The sequence below is a fragment of the Ammospiza caudacuta genome, chromosome 5 (genome assembly GCF_027887145.1).
Source record: "Ammospiza caudacuta isolate bAmmCau1 chromosome 5, bAmmCau1.pri, whole genome shotgun sequence".
NCBI lineage: Eukaryota > Metazoa > Chordata > Aves > Passeriformes > Passerellidae > Ammospiza > Ammospiza caudacuta.
This window is the reverse complement of record NC_080597.1, coordinates 56,620,662-56,644,318: the sequence shown is the minus strand read 5'-3', so window position 1 is coordinate 56,644,318 and position 23,657 is coordinate 56,620,662. Positions and strand designations below refer to the sequence as shown.

Here is a 23,657-nt window from a genome sequence, read left to right as displayed (position 1 = left end):
GATTCAAAAAAAAAAAAAAAAAAAAAAACAAAAAGAATGAAACCAGACAGACAAGTTACAAGTCAGATTACTTCTGTTAACAAATATGACCACAGTGAGTCCTGGTAGTAGACAGTTGCATTCCTTATCTTTTCAGTGTGTATAGGTGATAGGAGTCAAAGTGATTGGGGAAGAGTTATCTTCAGCAAAAGTTTCTTCAACAGTTTCTTGATTTGGAGTGCTGAATAAGCCATTGTAATGTTATGTCTGCCAGGATAGATGAAACAAAATGAAAAACTCAACAGCCTGTTTGCAGACTGTAGAAGCACAACAGAACACCAGCAGGTTAATACAAATACAAAATCCCCAACCAAACAAAAGCCAGAAACCCACAGGTTCTCATTCCCACATGATTGAAGTTCAGAACATCAACCTCCGGGTGGCCCTTTTCTGGTTATTTTTGTACGTTTTTAAATCATGTGCATTTTGTATTTTTGAAATACAATGACTGACATCAAGTTCTCTAAGCCACAGATAGATAAGGAACTCTTGAAAAAGCAAAGATTCAAGATGAGCATAAAACAAACTGTAAAATCCAGACTAGAATGAAATGCTGAGTGAGAACAAAGGCAAATACACAAACAGAAGGAACGAGAAGGGCAAACATCTGACAATATATTAAGAAGCTATTTAGGTAGGTTGTAGGAGTCCAAGGTCTCTGAAAGACATGCAACATTGGACTAAAATTTGATAGCTGAAATTGGCACCCCTCCTGATGCAATCCAAGGCATTGAGCTGAAAGCTGCAGCAGTTCACAAACTGATTCATGAGCAGATTAGATTTTTTTGCCTCAAGGCAGTAACATCTGTCAGGAAGGCAGGAAGGATGTCAGGGGCAGCAGCAGCTCTAGCCCTCAAATTGAAATTTGTTGCCATATTTGTCTTAAGTTCAAGACAGCACTCCATGAATATCCTTGCAGACCAGCTTAGGCTCTGAGACTGCAGAAAAAGGCGACCCACTGCACTTATATCAAAGCTAATAACTATATAATTATCTTCCACAGTCTCTCAGGACACAGTAACAGCCTTACACCTACAGCTGCTGATGAGACCAGTGAGCTAGGCTGCAGTTCACACTGCAAAACCAGTATCATATCTCATTCAACTGCGCTGGCATGAGCCAAGAACACAGAGGAAGAAGACAGCTGCCAGTCTCCTCCTTAACAGACTAGTAGTTTCATCACTTTAATAAGCTAACATAACAGTCTTTCTTTATAAACTGAGCCCTTTGGTCTCCCTAGCTTCTCACCCAACCTCTTTTCTCAAGGTCTTCCTCAAAGTATGGCATATGGTGCTCCAACAATGCCCACAGTCCGAAATGGTATACGCAGTGTGCTCCCATTCTTTATTTTGCTTTTGCAAATATTCAAGAACCTGGCTAGTCTTTCTAGGCACAGTATTACACTGGAAGATACCTGGCCAAGTCTCAGTTAGGATTTTTTCATCACTACTCCCAGAACTTCCACAAGTAAGGGATCTATACTGTTCCTGCATTAATGATCATTCTTTCATGCAAATTTTAGGATGCTTTTTGTTGCATGCTTTTCTCCTCCAGGGCATCCAGATAAACAGACTAGGATCAAAATCTATTTACTCCATTAGTCTTTCAGAAATTAAGCTGGTTTTACTACTTTCCAGTCACAATCCCACTTTTAAGAACCTCCACTGCAGCCTTGCCAATTTGATGAGGATCAAGCACAGCATTTCAAAAACCTTGATCACATTCACTGCCTTTCAACTACTGAGATTATCCTGTGTTGTGTTCTACAGTCCTTATCTCCTGAAGTCTAATCTTCCCCACTGCAGCACCACCTTCTGTGAATCTCCCTCACTCAGAGATAACAGCTGCACCCCAAGCTGCAGCAAACATGTGTCTGGTTTCCTTCCAACTAACATACCCAAGTCATCTACACCATTTGCAGGAGAAGCCCTCACTGCCTAACCCATCTCTGCACACAGCTGAACTCTCCTCCAGCTCACTGAAGTCCATGTGCCACGGTACAGTCTCCTCACCATCTCCACTACCTGGTTCTCTCTGTGGAGGATGGAAATTTCCCCTGCAGCTGAGAGGAAGTGGCTTTCTTCCCATTCCCACTCTCACTGTTCCTCACTCAGCTGAGCCCTACAGAGCTGCCCAGCTCTTCTATCAAGTCTGGTTTCCTCACATAGCAGCTATAAATATCTAGCCGGGCTGGATCCCATCCCATCCAGCACCACTTGTTTCAGCAGCATGCAGAGAAGGGTGGCACAGAGCTAGCACAGCCCCAGCCAATTGCTGCTGCTGCTAGCTCAGCCTGTGCTTCATCCCTTCCTCCTGCGCTGTGGAGGGAAGGGAATGGGAGAAAATGACAGAGGAAAGGGACAGGAAAGTGGAAGACAGGAGAGAGAGGAAAAGGCGAAAAGCAAAGGCAGATGGAAGACAGGGAGATAGATCTTCACTGACTACAGGATACACTCAGTGCATTTCCACTTGGAAAAAGCACCCATCCCTCAGTTTCAGGAACAGCTACATGCTCATAAAACCTGCTTACCAAATAAAACCATGTGTGGAGTAAATCACCAACAGTTTTTTTAGGATCACCTAATAACTGGAAGACCTTTATACATAGCTACTGTATCTTCAAAAGTAACACAAATTTCTTGTAAAGGAATCAATTACTCCAGGCTTTAAATACACTTTTCCATGGTCCCTGTCAAATTAACTTCTCATGGAACTAAATATTTCAACAAGGTTTTTCTTAATTAAACATAATTCTATGTTGAAACAAATACAGTGGCATACAATAATTGCAGAATACCTTTCAATGTAAATTGAGATCTACTGAGATCTTCAATAGTATAGTGGAGGTAGATGTTCAAACCTGATCTGATCCAAATTCCAAAGTATACACTGATGATACTAGAAGAAGCTTACCTATGTTATCCTTCTCTTTACAGGAAATAGAATAGCAACAGATTTCTCTGTCTTGAATAGCTGAAAGGTTTCTACAGAAACAAAAATGATAAGTACTGTTATAACCCCATAAACACTGAGAATAGAAATTTCCATTAAATTATATGTTTTCTGCTTTTTACTCAGTGGGTTCAATTCTATTCTCAGATGTTAAATTCTTAAAATATGCCACTGCACACAGAATACCATGCATTTCTTAAACTATAAGGATTAAAAGTTTATAAAGTAATTTCATAAAAATTTGAATTTCACATTAGGTCAGTGTAATAGTGAGAAATAAAACCACAGAAATCCATAAGCTAAAAATAAGATTTTGTTATTTTTATATCTTGTTATGCAACCAAGTATTACCCATGTCTTAACACTGACCTTTCACTAAGAATTCAGAGGGTTTTTTTCCTCCAATAAATCATAATAAAATATCAGTGCTCAAATGATCACACCATTTATCTTCTGGACGTTTACTATATGATACTTAATATATCACATCTGACTCCTACTGAAAGGATGCCTCTGTATTTAGAAAGAAACTGATTCTTAATCAACTTCTTTCTGGGAATTCTCCAACCTCCCTCAGAGCTTCTGAACAATTTCTTATTTTTTCATTCATTTATCCTCACACAAGTGACACAGACATGCACAAAAAATTTTCCTGAACAGGTGGGAACTGAAGGTACTGAGAAGTCTGAAGACCATACAAGAGCAGCAAAGAAGAGAACTAAACAGGGACCTCCCTGGACTTCAGGAGAGCAGACCCAGCCTCTTCAGGGATCTGCTTGGGAAAGTTCCATGTAGTTAGGCCCTGTAGCAAAGGAGGACTAAAGAAAGCTAGCTAATATCCAAAGCTTCTCTCCAAATTTAAGAATAACCTATCCCAACTAGCCTGGAAAAAAAGCCAAAAGACATTAAGTGGATGAACAGTAAATTCATAAACATAGTAATTAAAAGGAAGCATAGAGAAGGTCGGAGCAGAGACAGGTAACCTGGGAGGAATACAGAAACACTGTCCAAGAATGCAGAGACACCAGCAGGTCAGCCAAAGCCCAGCTGAAGCTGGATCTCATGAGGGATGTCAAAGAAAACTAGAAAGTGACAAGTGGAAGACAGGAGAAAATGTGCACCCACTGCTCAATGAGACAGAGGACCTGGTTACACAGGACATGAAAACGCTGCCTTTGCTAGCAAGATTGGCCTTCAGAAACCCCAGAGATCACGAGTAAGAGCAAACAACTTGTACCCCTGATGGAAAATTATCTAACCAGGGAATAAATAAGCAGACTTGACATGGAGAAGTCCATCAGCCCTGGTGGGAAGCACCTGCAAGTGATAAAGGAACTGGCTGACGTCACTGTGAGGCACTTTGAACAACCATGTCACCTGGGAGAGGCGCCTAAGAGCAGAGGAAGGCAAATGTCACTCTTCAGATGAAGGAGGACCTGGGGAAGTACATGACAATCAGCCCCACCTTGATTCTGGGAAGGTGATGATGCAACTAATCCTAGAAACTATTCCCAGGCATGTGACAGACAAGAAGGTGACCAGGAGTAGTCAGCATGGATTTACACAAGGGCAATCATGCTTGACCAACTCAAAAACCTTCTACAATGAAATCTACAGTTTGGTAGCTGACAGAAAGCAACAGATATTGTGCACCTTGACTTGATTAAGGCTTTGACAGTGCCTTCCATAACATCCCCACAGACAAGGTGAGGAGGTATGGGTTGGATGCACAGACGGTGAGGTGGACTGAGGACTGGCTGGACACTGGGTGATCAGTGGCACAAAGGCAAGCTGGAACCCAGTGACTACCAGTGTACACCAGGACAATACTGGTCCAATCCTGTTCTAAATCTTCATTTGTTGCAAATGATGGGGCAAAGCACAAATTTGGTGATGACAGGTAACTGGGAGGAGTGGCTGATACACCAGAGGGTCATGCTGCCACCCAGAGGGACCTCACAAGCTGGAGAAAAGAGCGGGCAGGGGACCTCATGCAGGTCAAAAAAGGGAAGTGCAAAGTCCTGCACCTGGGGAGAAACGACCCCAGGCACCAGAACAGGTCAGATGCCAACTGTCTGGAGAAGCAGCTTTGCAGGAAAGGACCTGGGAGTCTTGGCAGGTCACCAGGTTGAACACGACCAAGCAGTGTGGTAAAAATGCCGATGGTATTCTGGGGTGCACTAGGACTGCCAGCAGGCTGAAGGGAGGTGATCTCTCCCTTTTACTCAGCACCAGTAAGGCTGTACCTGACCAGCTGTGGACCATCAGCACAAGAGGGACATGAATCTATGGAATAGGGCCCAATAAAGGACAACTAAACTAATAAGTAACTCACATACTAAGAAGAGCTGAAGAGCTGGGAATGTTTAGACTAGAGAAGGAAAGGCTTAGGGAACTTTTTATTAGTGTGTACAAAACTCTGAAGGGAGCCTGTAAAGAAGATGGAGCCCAGTGATGGGACAAGAGGCAATGGCTGTGAATTGAAACACAGGAAGCTCTCTCTCAACATACAGAAACACTTTTTAGCTCTGAGAGTGACCAAGCACTAGAAAAGGCTGCCCAGAGAGGCTGCTAAGTCTCCATCCTTGGAGATGTTCAAAAGCTGTCTGGACATGGTCCAGAGCAATCAGCTCCAAGGGGAAAAAGTCTCTGCTTGAGCAGGTAGATGACTTCAAGGTTCCTTCCAACCTCAGCCTGTCTGTGAGCCCCAGTTTAGTAGTCCAGTCTTTGGACCACCCTTACTATAGCAAAACTTCACTTTCACACTAATTAAAACTATGTGACTTGGGAATCCAATTTTACAAAATTAGTACTATACTGGTCATTTTTACAAAAGAGTATATTTTCTTTATAATTACATTTACTATGCATCAATTTGTTACTTTCAGTAATCCCTAAGTTATGCTTTGGATATTTGGTAAAAATACCTGACTTGCTTAAATTTACCAACACTAGATTGACATGGCTCTGTTCTAACACCATTCAGGCATTGTATTGAAAGAAGTCAAAATGACCCTTTCAGTATCCCTATCCCTATTCTTCCCTCAGTGATGGGAAAACAGGATTATCTGAAATAACTTCACACTATCAAACAACAATCAAGAGAGATTCAAATCTACTGTGGTCAGTTATCAGCCTAGATCACTACATCAGGTGCCAGCAGAGCTCAGAGTGGAATATCTGAGCATGCAAAATAGCATCTTTTATAGCCAGTTATTGTCATAGACTACCAATAATTTTGACTTACAAATCAAACTTCACAGTGTCTCAGCTTTTCACAAAAGCCAGCTACTTACAATTTCTCAATTAACTGCTTCTCATCCAGTGCACCTGGGAGGTCTCGTTTATTTCCAAGAACTAACACCTGAAAGAAAGAATTCATATGCCTATTAAATCCAGGAGCAATGAAATTTCATTTTTTGTCTGTAACTTTTTGTTGGCATTATTCTGGATCTTGCAGCTATTTAGAATGTAAGAGAGGACATATTCAAAATGATCAATGACTGTGGGAACATCATGGAAATCCTGCTGCTAGTCAGGACCAGATGCTGGATGTATACCCTCTGAAAACTGGATCAAATTTTTTCTCGGTGTGTTAGTATCAAAAGTCTCCTCAGAAAGTGAATCTCTCCATTCTGGGTGGCATTACAAGATGGTATCAGATTAAATGCAAAGAAATTTGGAAGCCAGCATGCATCAGGTACACTCAAGCCACCAAAGGATATTCAATTCAGAGGACCAGACTGATGTTAATCAAAAGTAGGGCCCCAGCAGCAGAGGCTGGTCCTAAAGACCCAGACAAAATTCTCTCCCAACTTTTTTCTCCCTTGTTTCTTAACACTGATGCACTGAACAGCTCAGCCTACAAACCATCTATCACCTGAGCACCAGCCACCTCTCTGTCCAATTTGAGCATCCATGGTAGAAATCTGAAAGGCAGCCATTAGGAATTAAGTCCATGAAATGCAGAAAATTTACCCAATAGATGCTGGAACTTCAGAGTTCCTATTTAAGGTCTCAAGTATAAATGAAGGTCAGATAAATGGGTTGAGCACATTCTAAGATAAAGTAAGCAATGGAAGGTTTTTCTAGTTATGATTGCATTATTGTTTTCCAGATGTGCTACAATTCTAAGACTGTCCCATTATATCTCATGAATCTGGAACATATTAAACTCATTACTTGCAGTAATTTAGAGTCTAGATTAATAAAGCTGCTCTAAAATCTATAGTGGCAAATCATCAGCACAATACATTGAAGGAAGTTCAATACTAATTACTACATATGAAATAAAAGTAAGTAAAAAATACATCACTGCACCTTGGAAATTACTGTGTGGGTCAGGCTGGGCATTTGGAATGTGATATTATAACATATAAGAGGCAAGGAACTTAATTAAATACTACTGAAGATATGAGAGACCAATCATTTTAGTAAGGAAAAGTGAGAAGCAAAAGAGCATGCAAAGAGAGTGCAAAGGACAGGCAATGTCACTCCCCATGAGCAGCATAACTGCCTATTTCTGCAGATTTTTTCAACAGATAATTAACATATAAAATCACAACAAAAGTAGGAAACCTTATAAAAAAGATGGTAAATCACTAAAATCACTTGAAAAACCCTCCTTTGAGAATAGTGGGAGCATAGGAGGGAGAGAGAGAGGGAGACTGACTGCATGCTGGAGGCACCATTTTCATACAGACCAAGTCCCGGGTTTCCATGGGATGTAGATGCTATTCCCATAACCAATGGCATGTGCACAAACACTTCCTTTCCCACAGTTTGCCATGGTGGCAACATCCACACAGGCAGCATGTTCAGATACTAATTAAACATTCAGCTCCATTAGGCCTGGAATTAGTTTCTGCCTGCTGTGGCGTCTGTGCTTATCTCATGTTCTTGCTGTGGTGGCTTATCTTGTGGGAAGTTCCTTCTGTGGCTTTTGACAATGTTTTGACACACTTCAAGTGCATTCTTTAAGTCCTTACACTGTCCACTCACCCTCAGGTAACTCTGACTACTTGTAGTGGCCTAGTGTCCAAATTACTGCTCACAAAAAAGGAGCCAAGGAAGAGCCATCAAGTTGTGAGTTATTTCTTCCTCATTTGTATGTAGGACTGTTTTCTTTCTTATAATCAAGGTATGAACTCTTGTTTGGTGATGTCAACATAAAGACCAATGACAACCTGATGGATTCCTAATTCCTAAATGTAAAGATTACATTTAAATAAACAACATTAGTCTCCACCTTCATATTCCTCATTAGAATTTCAGCTGAATACACTAATCTTTGACACTTCCAACTGGAGAACAGGCGCATATTTGCATTTTTTCCACACAATTTAGTTTGAAATACTAAGTCAAGAAAAAGTCAGGACAAATAAAAAAAGCTCCTTTACAATCTCTGGAGGCAGAGGACACTAGTTGATGTTACTGTCTGACAACCTGCAGAAATATGGATCTCACATGCCAAAAGATAACTGCCAGAAACATACCTGGGTCACTGCTGAAATCCAGCCACCCAGGGACTGACTGGAAGTCATTACTGTCTGATAATGCCACATGTGAAAACACAATTTTTCGAAATCTGTCCTGACCTTTAGACAAGAAATTGTACTAACACAAAGCAGCACTCTTAAGTTGCTGCGTACTATGAAAAAAAACCACAATCATTTTTCTAAGAGTGCTCAATGTATCAAGGCTGCATCATATATAACCCAGTATTTTTAACAGACCAGAGAAACCAACTCAGGAGGATTTAGGCCACACTGTCAACATTCAGATAAGAATAATAATGAAAATACTTACTGGAATTCCATGCAATTGTGGCTTATCTATCAAGCTGTGAAGCTCATTCTTTGAAGCTTCTACTTTTTCTAAGTCTGCTGCATCCACCATGTAACTACAACAAAGAATAGTTATGGCATTGACCACTACCTGCAGAAATTTGTATTAAAACATTTGAAATGTGACAAACGCGTTGATATTGACAAGAGCATAAGAAAAATCCAAAGTTATATAAGCCCCGCATTTACTGATATAGGAAGATATTGATATAGGAAGATAACAGATTTAGGCTGTTAAATATAGCCTGTGGGGGAAAAATGGCTTGGAATATGCAATTACTTACATGTCCGGGTTGCTACATGTGCAAAACACACTACTTTTATTGTATTGGGTCTTCTTATGTGATAGAGGTCAACAGAAAAAAAAATCAATTTTCTTTATGTGGAATATAATGTAATACCTAATTTTACAGTAATATATATTACAAAGTACATTTTCTATGGACATACAAAAGAAAACTTACACAACTGCATTGACTCCTCTGCAGTAACGCTCCCACATGCTTCGAAACCTTGGCTGTCCTCCAATGTCCCACACCTGAAAAAGGACAAACACTCCAGCCTCAAAACACTTTTTAACTACATAGCCCTAACCCAACAGAATAAATTAAGTCTTACATGCAGCATGCAGATTGCATTGCCAATTGCAAAATTTTATTAAAATGTCTTCTTGGTCCCTTCTAGCTAATGGAGGGGGACATGCACATTCACAGAGTATTTCAGGCCTGTGACACTAAAAGCTCCAAATGTTTTTTGGAGAATGTTACTCTTTCCCACTCACTAAAAGAAAAGTCTTACTCAGATACTGAAGTGAATTATTGCAAATGCACAGTCTCAAAACCAAAAAGAGTATCATCATTGTATGAAACAGTTATGCAGGTTAATATTTAATGTGGCTAGAGAGACCTGAGTTAAGAAGGTATCAGATTTTCAACAGGCTAAAGACAGATAGTAAATAAACAAAGAGTTGGTCAGAGAGCAGACTTAATCCACAAAAGGGATAATGCCCCCCACTCCAAGGAGTTCCAATACCTCCACAGTTCTCCCACTGGTTCAACAGATGTGCTTTAACAGACACATGGATTAATTAATCAGATCCAGAAAGGAAACAGTAGTATAGGTAGGCCTGAAGTGATTAAGCAATGTTTCTTGAAAAAAGCAAGCTCAAATTCTGCTTATCCTACCACAAAAGCTCAAATCCTATAAATACTTACACACGCTATTAGTGCCCAGCAACCCCATGGAATTCCTAAATTTGTTAAAACATTAACACACTATTTTTCTGTACAGGAGTTACGTATTTTCCTTTACTAATTGGTATTTTTGGTGGATGACAGAATGTTGTTTCAAAACTGTTTCTCAGATCAAAGTACCAGGTAACATATATACATCATGCAGGTCAGGGCTATACGATACAAAGACAGTCCTGTTACAAGTGACACACAGATTAAGACAGTGATGAACACTGAAAAATAAAAGTAATGGATTTGTTCCTCTGCCAAGGACAAAGAGAATTATTTCTTATTTTAAGCAGATTTAGCTGTCAAAACAATATACACTGTATACCAGATCTAGGAGACATATATATTACAGAAGCAACTGAATTTGGAAGTAATATATACAGAAACAAATTTTTTAAAGAGTTGTCCTCACATTTACACTATAAATCTAAATTAAGCCTTCTGTGGCAACAAAACTTTTCACAAAAGAGCAAGGCTTCACAGACCCATGGGGTAAGGCCTTTTTCAATGAATGTCCACTATTTTTTCACAGCCTGTAAATAATTTTTATGTATCAATTTCTATATAATTTTCAATATCTTATATTCATATTTTAGAAAGAAGTATTTCCAATTCACCAGTAAAAATCATTCTCTGATTGATATCTTAACAGTCCTTCCAACATAAAATTACTGTATCACCTAAATGTAGAGTGCTTTGGGATTCCCTGAATAAGATCAAAAAATTTTACACATGAAAGAGCTTCTGACCATGAAGTGGGTATCAATTAATATCTGTACTGACATTTGAAGCACTGTATCAAAGGTCTCAGTAAAATAAACCTTTATACTTTAAAAGCTTGAACGTAATGAGTATTCAGCATTATGGTTAGGTGACAAAACTTACACCAACACTAATTACTCCAATAACTCATCAAGACCTTGAAACAATCCAAAGCCATCTGGTGCACATCTGCATGTCTTGAAAAAGAAACTAAATTATTTTCTTGGTAGACCAGAGGAAAAAGAAAAGGGAAAGATGATAGGGCAGGCTAGTAGTCAGAATAGATTTTTGGAATTCTGATAGCCATGAAAATCTACAAGATGATGCAGCATGGACTAATCACAAAATAAATAATACAAGATAAAAAATCCTGGGTTTGTCCTTGCTTGATATATATCTTGCAGTATTAAACTGCACTGCAGAACAAGATTACTCTCATTAGGAGAAAAAGTCACCTTGAAACAATGGAAAGATAAGTCATTTCCAGTCAGTTTCCCTAATCAGGCTTACAGCTATTCATTAAAGTACAACATGAAGGACACAATATAGACTAGGTGTTATTAACAGAGCTTTAGAACCAAATTTACATCAACATAGCAATAAGTATGTGATACATGAAAAAAAATAAATGCATTAAATTAAAAAAAAAACATTACTTCTTTCCCTTTGAAATCAAAATGTTTTTAATAGTAACTTTCTAATACTCTTTATTATATTGAATAGCCAATGAAAGAGTTAACTACTTAATTCAAAACACAAATTGCTGCACCAACCATTTTCATAGTACATGACTGAACAGACAGAACTGCGAGAATACAAGAGGTCCCCAGGAAGGAAAGGGGAGAGGTCTTAGTGTTAAGAAGTTTTCTTACACGAGCCTTACATGTTTTGTATCCCAACGATTTTTGCATCCCAGCATTTAATACACAGGTAAAAAGTATGTTCTGGGTATGAATAGGCAAGAGACTAAACTTGAACGTACAGCTAGCTATAAAAAGAAGTTTACTTTGGTTGTTTTTTAAAAGAGGCTGGTCTTCAAATCCTCCCATGGCTTTTACTGGCCTGTCAGGAATAAAAGTTTCTTAAAATTTAAAGATAATTTTACCCCAATTGATAAAATTGTGATTTTAAGAATCAGCAAAGATTACAGTATGACCAAATTGAGAGAAAGTTTCTTTTGATACACAGTACCATTGCCTCACAGGAGATTAAAATCTCAAGGATTTGTTGCTCAGGCTCAAACTCAAAGGCACATATCTTGTTGGTACTGCATTTTAATCTGTTTTATTCATTTCTATCTACTTCTGTAGCGTAGTAATTCTTATGGTACTTGCAGGTCTACAGTATTGTTATTTAGTGCAATGTTTTAATCTGTAAACTAGATCACCAGGATGGAACCACTGTTTACCATGTACTTACCTGAGATACATTGAATTCTTCTGAAAGAGGAAACTTTGGATTTATCTCTTTCCAATTTTTCAGGAGGATCTAAGGCTCCATCTTAAGACTCTAGCTATTAGCTGTGTTTAAGGAGCAGATCCTTTTCTTTTGCACAGAGCTCTATCATGGCAGTTGAGCAAAAATGCACATGAATAGGTTCAAAGATTTTTGAAAGCTTTCAGTTACAGGAAGGTTCATTAACACTCTAGCTGTGTTTCTTCAAATTAGCTCATATTGTGGGAAGGCTTGATGGTTCATGAGAAAGTTGCAGGAAAAGCATTTTCTAGATGTCATGTTACATGGCTTTTTTCAGATATGCTGGGTAGGAGATTTCTTGTGGACAGAGATTACAATGACAAATTTCCATCTTGATGCCAGCGTGTGGGCTCAGTACCTACAATCTCACAGTAGTCAGCAAAGTCTAGACAGCCTTTCAGCTGATCAGATACAACATCTTGTTTAGGATGACAGAATTATGCTCTAGGCTTGACAGCACTGATGACAGCTCCTCTGACTATTACTAAAAGAGCTTAAGCCTCACTGCAGACATATAGCTGTTTACATGCAGACATCTCAACCTGCAAGATGAATCCAACACTGCAAATATTTGAACTTGGAAATGTATCTTTCCTCTTGGAAGTATGCAGAAAGTACCAGCCATAAAACCTAACCCAAACAAACAGGTGAGGAATTTGTTAAGCAGAGAGGAGTATTTGGAGAGAATAAGGCAGCACCAGTAACATCCACCACCACAATGTGCACAGAGAAGCCTAAGATGTGACCAATGAGCTCACACACACACAGCAGTCATTGCACTCAGAGCCAGCTCAGCGTGTAACAGGCAGCAACTGCAAAGCATGGGACAACTTCAATCACCTAAAATTTAGGCATTTAATCCAGGTGACCAAAATTTCTCTTTGGCTACTGAAGTGCTCAAAGGGCACCAACAGCAGGAAATTTTTCTGTTTGTTTCACCCACCTTAGCTACCTGGTGAAGCACCCACTGCTCCCTAGCAAGTTCAGACAACTGGCTCAGGCTGGGTTACTTTCCACCTGTCCAAGCTCATGAAGGACAAATCCTAAACCATCACCTATTCTAGACTGGAATCTTCAACCAAAAATATCCTTTTTTTTTTTGTCTAATAAACAGAAGAATAAAAAACCTAATAACCCTAATTTTTTTAATAAATTGCCCTGTATATACAAACCTACACAGCCTGACCTGTAGTACCTACCAGCCATGCAACTTAATATGGAAGTTAGAATATCTTACAACTTTAGAATACTTACAAATTATTATCCTATATAATGGAAATGCCTTCATAGTTGCCCTTAAGAGTCAAAAAAATGTGCGATGTGGTTACATTTTCTGCAGGCAGTATTTCTCAGAACAGTATGTTCTTTGAAATCAGTCTTGGCCCTTTAAAGAACTCTGTTCTCCCTCCTCCCTGGTGATAAAGTCCAACTTTTAAACACATCATTTAGGCATGTTAATCAGGTCAAATAAAAGAAAAAAACTATATGCACGTTTCAATGTTCATAATTTAATATTTCCACCGAAGAACTGAAAATAGAATTGCAAGAAAAAATGTTCACAAAGTATCTTCAACTCTTGACAACAAGCACTGAGGCATTTTAATGGGAGAGAGTATTTCTAAGTGATCAGGGGCTATTTGCCATTTTATAAGACACAAAACACAACGCTAGAAGGATCAACAGGACACAAAAGCAAAGTCCTTGTACTTCTATAACTTCCTAAGGGTCCTACCAGTCTATTTCTCTCGCCTGTCAAGGTCCTTCTGGATGGCAGCAGAACCCTCCGCTGCACCAGCCACTCCTCCCAGCTCTGTACTACCAGCAAACTTGTGGAAGGTGCACCCTGTCCCACCGCCCAGGTCACTAATGAACACACTGAACAACCCCTGGGATTTAGCACCAGTAACTGGGCTTCCTGCTGTGGATCACAGCCCTTCTGAACCACCAGTACAGTTCTTCCTTACAGACAACTATCGTTAAACACTGGGAGATCCAGCAAAAATGCTTTTTTTACAGAAATAACTGCTTTGACTTGAAATCAGGCCAGACACAGCACAGCTTCTTCAGAGTGATCCAACTCATACAGAATAGCCAGTATGTGCTGAAACACTGCTGGAGCTACACTCAGAGTACACACATAAGCTTGTATTTGAAATGACAATATGACAGGTAAGAAATCCTAACTAGCAGGAGGAAGCATTACGAAGCAGGAGGATTCTGCTTCTACGAGGATGCAAAGAGACCTGAAAACACTACTGTCCAGAGCAGGAGAGCTGCAACAAAGGAAGCTGGCAGAGGAATGCACAGAGCTGGTATCCTTCTCCTGCCTCCCTGCCTCATCGGAGCGAAGTGCAGCAGCAGGAAGCTCAGCCGGGCTCTCCCGCAGCCGGGCTGCGCAGGGTGTGTGGAGGGACACCGGCACCTAGCGGCGACAGCCGGGGTGACCACAGCCCAGCCCGCAGCTCCAGGGCCCTGAGCACCTGCTCTCCACTCCCTCCGGATCACTATGGCCACGAAGTGCAGAATCTGCCTGGCCCTGCCATTTTAAGGAAAACCAATGCAAGAGCAAGAGAAATGAATCTGTGGCATTATCTGTGCATACACGTCTGTGGTGCTCTATTTCCTTTTAACTGAGACTGTTCTAAACCATCACTGCAATAACCAAAGGTCGCTTGGCTGGAGATTCCCAATCACTTTAAACAGGAGTTCATAATTCAAGTCTTCTGAGGTTCTTAAAACTTGGCTTGCTAAATTAATTTTTCTAAATTGCTTTCTAGCTTGTTGAACCGTAAATCTCACCTAAGTAAAAGGACTGCTAATACCAAGCAGATCCAGAAAAATCATCAAAATCAAATCACTCACCAACAGCAAAACTTGTTTGGAATTAAAATCCCAAAGCAATTCAGTCAGATATTTTTCTCAGGGAAAAAAAAACATATAGCCATCAGTTTTGTAATGAACTTCAATAGAACATTTTAGCAGATCCCTACATTGTAGTACATAAAATGCTTTGATGCTAGAAATCATTCTGTACTTCAGTACCTCAACCACAACCTCAAAATATAAAGTTCCCTGCTTAGATTTCAAACAACGTGTGTTAAAATCCTTCCTTTATTGCCTTCTCTTCTTGGAAGTAATAGGTGACAGCTTATTAAACATATTGGTAAGTCAAAATTTGACAATTCATGGTTAAAGCTGACAGCCTTACATTTCTAAACAGGTTTAGCTTCAATTCAAGAACATCTGAAACTGGCATTTTCCTATGAAATGTTTTGGCTCAAGTAAATAATCAGCATTTTTCTTTTAGCATGGTTCAGATAAATACTCATACACACACACACCCCAGTGACCATACTTTTACATATTTAGATTAGATACTAAAAATAAGAGTAAATCTACCAGCTTTTGGAAATGACTGCCAAAATTAGAAGACAGAAAAGAAGACCATGGGTTTCAGTTCTTTCTGCCTTATGGAATTGTGTGGAATCTGCAGATGGAACTGAAGTAAAGAAACCAGGCAGTGACACTGCCCTAGCATAGTACTCCCTTCTTAGTGGCCTACCCCAAGGTAGAGCAAATAACAGATAAAGGATTAGTATCACCTAATTGCTGGGTTTGCAACTTACTTTTCCAAAAGTGATCAATCTTAATACTTCTAGAATGCCAATTTTTCACTTGATGACTTTTTGACCTAGCTGACTTCTCAGCCTGAACTTTATAGTAAGTTTAATTGATTCTGTTTTGCAGTGTCCCATGAAACCTTCAAAAAAGGTCAGACACAATGTCAAGTCTTTGCTTAGCAAAAACATCATTCCTGTCATGTTTACAGAACTTCATGGGTTTAGTAAAATAATAATTTATCCATTAATTTTAATAGCTGACAGTTGAATATCATAGTATTTCTATGAGAAGGGTTACCTGTTTTGTTGGGATAAAAAGGCTAAAGAAAATTTTACTGTGAATTCTTGTTACTGGGCTGCATAGCTCATAAAAGGATTCTAGCAAGAGGCACTGCCTCATCATTCTTGAGTCATCAACTTACCAAAAGATTATGTCATTTTTCTCTAAGTAAAATAATTTGGGAAACCTTATCTAGCAATAACCTGTAAGAGTCTGACCTAGATACAGGAATAGTGACATACAAATAGTTTATCCTGACAGACTCTAAAAGAAATAAGCATCTATGCCTAAGAGTTATATTCCCTACACCTCTTTCTTGCACTGAATGCTGTTGTAGCAGAGACACTGTGAGAATGAGTCAAGATATTGTCCTAGGCAGACTGGCTTCCAAATTAAATATGGTTTTTGAAATTATTAAACATATTAATTATGTTAGCATTATCTCCTTATTCTTAAAAATTCTATTATAGCAACTATATATAAAATTACTTTTGAGATCAAAGAATAAAACAAGGCACAGTTCCACAGAAACTCACCCACACCCTCTCTGCACAACTTAATCTTGCAATATCATTTGCTCAGACAACTCTGGTATAAACTATTAGTCAGTTCCTTCTTGAACTATCCTGCCTCAAAAAATACTTTATCTTGATAACTGCTTACTAGTAAAAGATTTTTGCCTAGTTTAATGAACCATCCACAACTTTTCTGTTTTCTTCTACATCTGACAATTCTGCAGCAGCATTGGTACAATCCTCCACCTATGCTTTATGTTTTCTCTCTATCAATCATGGCCTCATTGCTTCTGTGCAAAAGAAAAAAAAACAGAGGAAATTCCTATTCCTGTGGATTATTTATCAACTATGTCTGAATGCAGTAACTTTTTTATTGACTGTGGCACCTCTGGAATTTGATCAGTAGTTAAGGACTCATGCCAGACCAGAGGAACTGAGGGTGAAAAGAACTTACATATTATGGAAAAGGAGGGAAAAATCAAGGTAAAGACAAAAATCCAGATTCCCTTAATCTAATTTTAGCTAGAAGTTGTGAATTTCATTAAGACTAATCAAACAACAGACAGCACCTTAATGCTACTGGAGTGATTTATCTTTATTTTGATGCCTATGTGTCTCTATAGCTGTCAGAGACGGTTCTCTGATAAATGATTTCAGCTAGATGTCCTACTTCAGCATAGCTAGCATGTGAGCTAAACCACACTCTCCACTGAGATACCTAAGTTAAGGGTCAAGCCACTCCAGATTCCACTTACAGCTGGGAGGAGGGGGGAAGGGGAAGAGAGAAGATAGATACACCCTCAGGAGTCAACTCAGTTACCTCAGTATCTCCACATTTTATGACCTTCCTGAATCAAAAAAGTACAACAAAGCTTCTGCCAGGCATGGAATACAATGAAATCACACAGATTAATATAACAGAGAAATAGATTACTATTGCTTTAAATAAAGTTAGTCTGGAGCTAGAAAAATAGATAAGGGACCCTATAACCTTAAAAGAAATTTCCTGTCTTTCATATTTCCAGTTAAAATTACTCTATTATTTATTCACTCTGTATCAATTCAAACATGCACACCTACCTTTATGGTAACATTGCCTTTTGTTATTTTTCTCATATTGAAGCCTACTGTAGGAATCATATCTTCTGTGAACTGCCCCGACTGGAATATAAAAACAAAATTATATTTATTATAAAACAGTTGATACGTACAAGAAAGGTTCTCATTTGCAATCTAAAAAATGTTATTTTACAATATTGTAGATTATCACATTCATTTTCAGCAAGAGCACTGGCCAGCACTTCAATTACTGCATTGTCACATCATGGAAGACTGTTCATTTCAGTCCCTTTAAATGATCTTTTATTCTCTTCAGCAAGAAAGATCACCCCAGAAACCACGAGACTTCAGCTAATTCTTCATCTGATCCTTTGGCAGCACAGCCAAAATACAGAACTGTAGGATGATTTCAGTTGAAAGAAACCTTCAAAGGTCACCTAGTCCATCACCCAATACGATAAAATATTATACAACTGGCCACACCATGATTTTTCCTGTAGTTTCTCACTACTGTTACCAGTAGTTTAACTCCAAATATAAAAACAGTGAAGAACTACCCATGCAGAGAGCACTATGTGCAGACTTGTTCCCTCTGCATAGGTGACAGCAGAGGAATCCTGCTGCAGAGCTAAGAGAATGCCATTAATATAGAAAAGTACAAGGTGCTAACTCAGTGGACCATAAACCCCAAACATAAACCCTCAGCACAAAAATGCTGCCTCCTGCCCCACTTGGGAGAAATATTCCCACAACAGAGACACTTCTCATCAAACCAATGGGAATCTTACAGACTTCTACACACTACAAAAGACACCTTTGGAGGATTAAGACAGAACTCAGATCTGAGTAAGAAGCTCATCACTCATTCTTCCTTTTGAAAATGAATCATTAACAAGCTATTGTGTCTCCTGGACAGGATACAGTAACAGGCAATACCTTACGGATGTCCATACAGAGGCCCAGGTGCTCTCTGAACCTGGTTTTCCAATCATCCAGCAAGGAAAGCAGCACCTTCTGGGCCTGCCACTGCCCTCCCACATCTATCAGCCCATATTTACCTATCAACCCTTGTGCCCTGGGTTGTCAGTTGTTTTTGGTTTTGTTTTTTTCTGTAGGAATATAGGGGTATATGGACAAGGCAGGATGCAGTCGTGTTCCACCAGTTGCCTCTCCTCTGAGAAATGGAGGATCAGAGCTTGAAGGTGCACTGGAACAGGAATGTGTCTCTCAGTCTACCCCTCCAGGGCTATTCCTGGGATCTGTACAATTTCTGAAACTTTTCTCTTTCCTGTTTGTGGAGTGAGAATACACTCTGCCTCCAGTTTGCATTTACAATTAAAGGTTAACAATTTTTAATCTGGGGCTTTAAAAGTTGTATAACTCTTGACAGTTACATGATTGTCTCACAAGATTTTAGAGTTAGATCCTTCAGGAAAGAAACAACTTCTACTTGTTTGTTCAACCTTACTTATGGGAATCATCTTCTAAATTCTCTACTATACATCTTCATCATCCTTTGTCTTTTTCTTCCCTGCATCAGTAACTTGTCAACAGCAGTAGGCAAAAAAAAAGTGAAAATAAAAGCCCATGCAGTTTTATACAGATACACATACCCAGCACTGACAGAAGTTTTTAGATGGATGCAGTATGACAAAGCCAACCAGTAAACCCTCTTGTGTACCAGGTACTGGTCTGCCCAGGAAAATGGTGGAGTCACCATCCCTGGAAGCAGTCAAGAATGGACTGGATGTGGCACTTTGTGCTATGGCTTAGTTGACAGGGTGGTGTTTGGTCAAATGTTGGACTTGATGATGTTTGTAGTTCTTTTCCAATCTTAATGATTCTATAATTATATGATTTTTAAAAAATATGTAGCACCTGTATTTGTGGAGGACTGATGTATAAACACATATGAACACATAAACACTGAAAATGTAGCATCATTACTCAAGGACAGGAATGCCTGGAAAACCTGAGTTAACTCAGGAGGCTGTAAGTCAGAATTCTACTTTAGTCAGCAAATTATACATCACATGTAATACACTAAACTGGAAGACAAAAAATAAATAGAAAAAAAACAAACCACCATAACTCCTCCAGTATTGGGGATAGAATGTAAAGAATTAACATGTTCTGGATTGGTCTTCAGTCTTTTGCTCTAAAAATTCCCCATTCTGGTTGAATGGAATCAGATACAAAGAAAGTATTATCTCTACAGTTTTTCATTTTCCCACACAGTGAAGAAAAGAAAGGAACAAGTTCAATTATTTGCTCATGTTAGTCCAAGAGCTATTTACTCTGTTGTAATGACTTGACCACCACAAAGTCTGTACTACTGTGCTTGCAAAGGAAGGTTACGTGACCTAAAATTGCCTATTTTTGTGAACATGAAGTGCAAAAAAATTTATTGTCATATTTCAATAAAAAACAGATTACCTCCTGACACAAATGAAAAATCACTGATGCTACAATGTAATGTCCTCTGAAAGTTTCTGAATATTGAACTGATAAGGAACAGTGTCATTACCCCCTACCATATCAATAACCATGGACCAGATTCTACTCCATTACATCAATGCACATCCACAGTACAAGGCAGTGACTTTATCCAAGGTTTCCATTGGTAACTAAGGACTAAATATGGCTCTAACTCTGAAGAGTAGAGACTGACTCAAAGGGTGTATATTCAGTCTTAGCATGACAGGATCTCTGAGTGCTCTTGCAAAGTGAAAAAAATTGTAATTTCCAATGTTTTTTCTCGACCCACTGCAACAGCTATTGTCATTGTCACACTCTAGATATGTATTCAGAAACATACCAGAGTTCCAAATCTGTTTGCCCTTCACATATCAACGGTATTCAACAGAAAATTATTATTAATATTCTAATATGAATATTATTTTATTGTTATTAAATATACTGTTATTATGTATAATATTAGTTAGCCTTGTCCTAATTTTTTTTTTTTCAAAAATCTCCAACTACTTTTCTTTGATGATTATCATGGCACTTCATCTCCAGACTGGAAGATCCAAAATCTATAAAACCTGCAATGTGTAACCCTCCCTAAGTCACAAGACACGAATGCCTTGTAGAACACTCTTAAGAAATAACATTTGCAGGGAAAATCAGATCTGCAGTAACAGGAGTGCTCTGGTGTTGAAGATAACATCCCAAACACCATGGGATTCCATTGGTCCAGGGAGTGGACAAACAGTTACACACAGAAATTCTGCCACCACACACTACTGAGGTCTCTGAGCTGCTGTGCTCTTCTCTGCTCTGTTCATGAAAACAACCCAAGAAGCAATGTAATCTGTCATGCCTTTTCCCCATTCCTCAGCAAGGCCCTCCCTTGGGAAATGAACACTTCCAATGGGCATAAAATGCACCAAGGCCTACCTCAGCAAGATTACCTGAGTGCCTGACAAACCAACTAAAATACCAGCTACAGGTGTATTCCATTGATTGCTGATGTCACCCAAAGCATACTTTCACGGGACACCTGCCATTCCTTTTTCTCTCCACTTCTTCATTCACACTAATGCATACTGTCTTATTTTTCCCTTATTCCATAATCATATACAAAAGCAAGTACCAAATATCATACTCAGGTTTCCATTGCCTCAATCTCTCTGACTTTAACCCATACACCTCCCAGTTCAGTTTTTAGCTTTTCACAATAAGGACTGAAGAACATCTAGAAATTTTCATCTTCTAGCAGCTGAAGCTGCGATACACCTAATAAGAGATACCACCTTGCAGAAAAGCTTCAGTAAGCTTCATGATTAATAGTAAGCAAATATAACATATTTACATATATTTATATATGTATTTATCTATTTCCATCCTCTGATGGAAAGCAAATCTGGACTCAAATGCAGTTTGGAGGGCACAGCAAACGAAGAGGAGAAATGTATTTCAGCATGGTAAAAGAGAAAATGTCATGGTAGGTGTCAGCATTAGTGAGGCTGCAAGGCCATCACCACAGGGGGAACAGAATGCTGGAATCAGGCTTGAATGCTGGGGAAGAGCTATGGAGGATTTGTGGGAGGCATCAGTATTGCTGCAACTGCTGGGAGGAAAGAATTCAGTAAGGGAAAAGTCGCGGCCTTGAGGGATGCACAGCGTATTATTCTGGGATACACTGGATATGGAAAGCCAACCTGAACCACGGCAAGAGCCCATGCCCACGAATCTGCTCCGAGATGGGCACACTTTGCAGCCAGACCCAGAAGACATCTTCCTCCTCCCTCTGAAAACACTTTCACACACACCTTAGCATCCTGCTGTGAAATTCTCGAGGTGGCAACGATGCAAAAGCTGCTTCATGCTCTCTCCCGCCGGGCCCCCCTTCCTTCCTTCCTCCCTCCCTCCGCATCCCACCGCATCGCCGCGGGCCCTCACAGCAGGCGGTGGCACCACCGCAGCAGCAAAGCCCGCACTTGTTGCCGGGGGAAGGCCGCGGGGCGGCGGCCCCGGGCGGGCGGGCGGCCCCTCCAGCCCCGCCGGGCGGCCGCGCCCGCCGCGCCCCGCGGCCCTGCCCCGCCGGTGGGCACCGCTCCGCACCGCACCGCCCTGCCCCGGGCCGGGGGCCGCGTACCGCCAGCACGGTGAGCAGCGTGGTCTTGCCCGAGTACTGCAGCCCCACCAGCGTGAGCTCCATCTCCTCCTTCCAGAACAGCGAGCGCAGCCACTCCAGCAGCCGCGCCACCAGCGACAGCATCCCGCCCAGCGCCCCCGACCTGCGGCAGGCGCCCAGCCCCAGCGGCACCGCTTCGCTGCTGGGCATGGCAGCGCCGGAGGAGCCGAGGCGAGCTGAGGCGAGGCTCGGGCTAGGCCGGGGCGGCGGCGGCGGCAGCGGCGGGGCTGCGCGGGGAGCCGAGCGCCAGGCAGGGCCTCACGTGACGGCGCCGCCGCCCTTCTCCCGCCGCCACCCGCTGCAGACAGGGGAGGGGCTGGGCTGGGCCGAGCCGGGCGGGGAGCGGCGGCAGCGCCCTCCGAGCGGCTGGGGCTGGCCGGGGTCGGGCAGCCCTGAGCGCCCAGCGAGGGGATGCAGCTGCGGGGCGGGTTGGGAAACCGCGGGTATCCTGTGCGGGAACAGCTGGTCCCTGGGGTGGTGTGGAAGGATGGCACGGCCCGGCACAGTCCTGCTGCCATGGGCGGGCTTTACAGCATCCCCCACCCAGCGAAGGGGGGCCGAGGCCTTACGAAAGTTGCTGGGCTTGGGCTGCGTGACAGCATCGCTTTTGTAGGTCCATCACGTCTGGTGGTGGCAGTTCTCGCACCCCTAGGCTAGGACCTCCACCGTTCCCAGAAAACTCTGCCTGAATTCTTCATTGTGGAGTGACAGGCTTTCAGATCCAGGACCTACCATGGTTTTATTTGATTTTTCCTGTGATAATTTTTGGAAAAACACCCATAGTATGATCCTTGGCTCAAGAGATGCTTGTGATGGTTGGTTTTGTATAGTGATCAATGATGAGAACATGCCACTTTACCAAGAATCTGCCTGCACCGAATAAGTGACGTTCAGTGTAGTCTTGCCATAGAGCATTAGAGAAAGGCTTGTTTTTCCCATACCCACAGGGCTAACACTTCTGCATCCATCTGCCAGTCTCAGAACTTGGAACTGAAATGTGGTGCTCTGGAAAGGTCACAGTGCTGGTGGTATTGGGCGATGAAGGACATTCATACAGCTATAAAGGCGCATACACCTTTACTGTGATACCTTTTCTGTTGAAACATGGCACAATCATCAAAGCATTTTGAAATTTGGTTTTCTTGGTCTTTTTAGAGACATAATTCAGCAATCTGGAGGATGCAGTTGGTGACAAAACTTCACTGATTATATCAATTGGACCACA

The 23,657-nt window shown here is 40.8% G+C and overlaps 1 protein-coding gene across 1 annotated transcript; it reads right to left on the bottom strand.

Moving 5' to 3' along the window:
• Positions 1 to 6: 6 nt before the first annotated feature.
• Positions 7 to 22,656, bottom strand: LOC131558091 (ADP-ribosylation factor-like protein 8B). Its single transcript, XM_058805687.1, has 7 exons — positions 22,394 to 22,656; positions 17,812 to 17,892; positions 9,302 to 9,375; positions 8,800 to 8,893; positions 6,288 to 6,355; positions 2,953 to 3,023; positions 7 to 246 (listed from the first exon to the last, which is right to left on the bottom strand). Exons 1-7 carry the CDS (start codon positions 22,580 to 22,582, stop codon positions 197 to 199), a joined length of 627 nt encoding a protein of 208 aa, XP_058661670.1. The 5' UTR covers positions 22,583 to 22,656; the 3' UTR covers positions 7 to 196.
• Positions 22,657 to 23,657: the final 1,001 nt, after the last annotated feature.

What these genes read in the sequence shown, in the direction of transcription:
- LOC131558091 (XM_058805687.1), bottom strand. Translation starts at nt 22,582, where the DNA reads ATGCCCAGCAGCGAAGCGGTGCCGCTGGGGCTGGGCGCCTGCCGCAGG. An exon ending in AAGGCAATGTTACCATAAAG is followed by an intron (nt 9,376 to 17,811) that starts GTAGGTGTGCAT and finishes GTCCTTTTTCAG; the next exon opens with GTGTGGGACATTGGAGGACA. An exon ending in AAGCAGTTAATTGAGAAATT is followed by an intron (nt 3,024 to 6,287) that starts GTAAGTAGCTGG and finishes TTGTTTCTGTAG; the next exon opens with AAACCTTTCAGCTATTCAAG.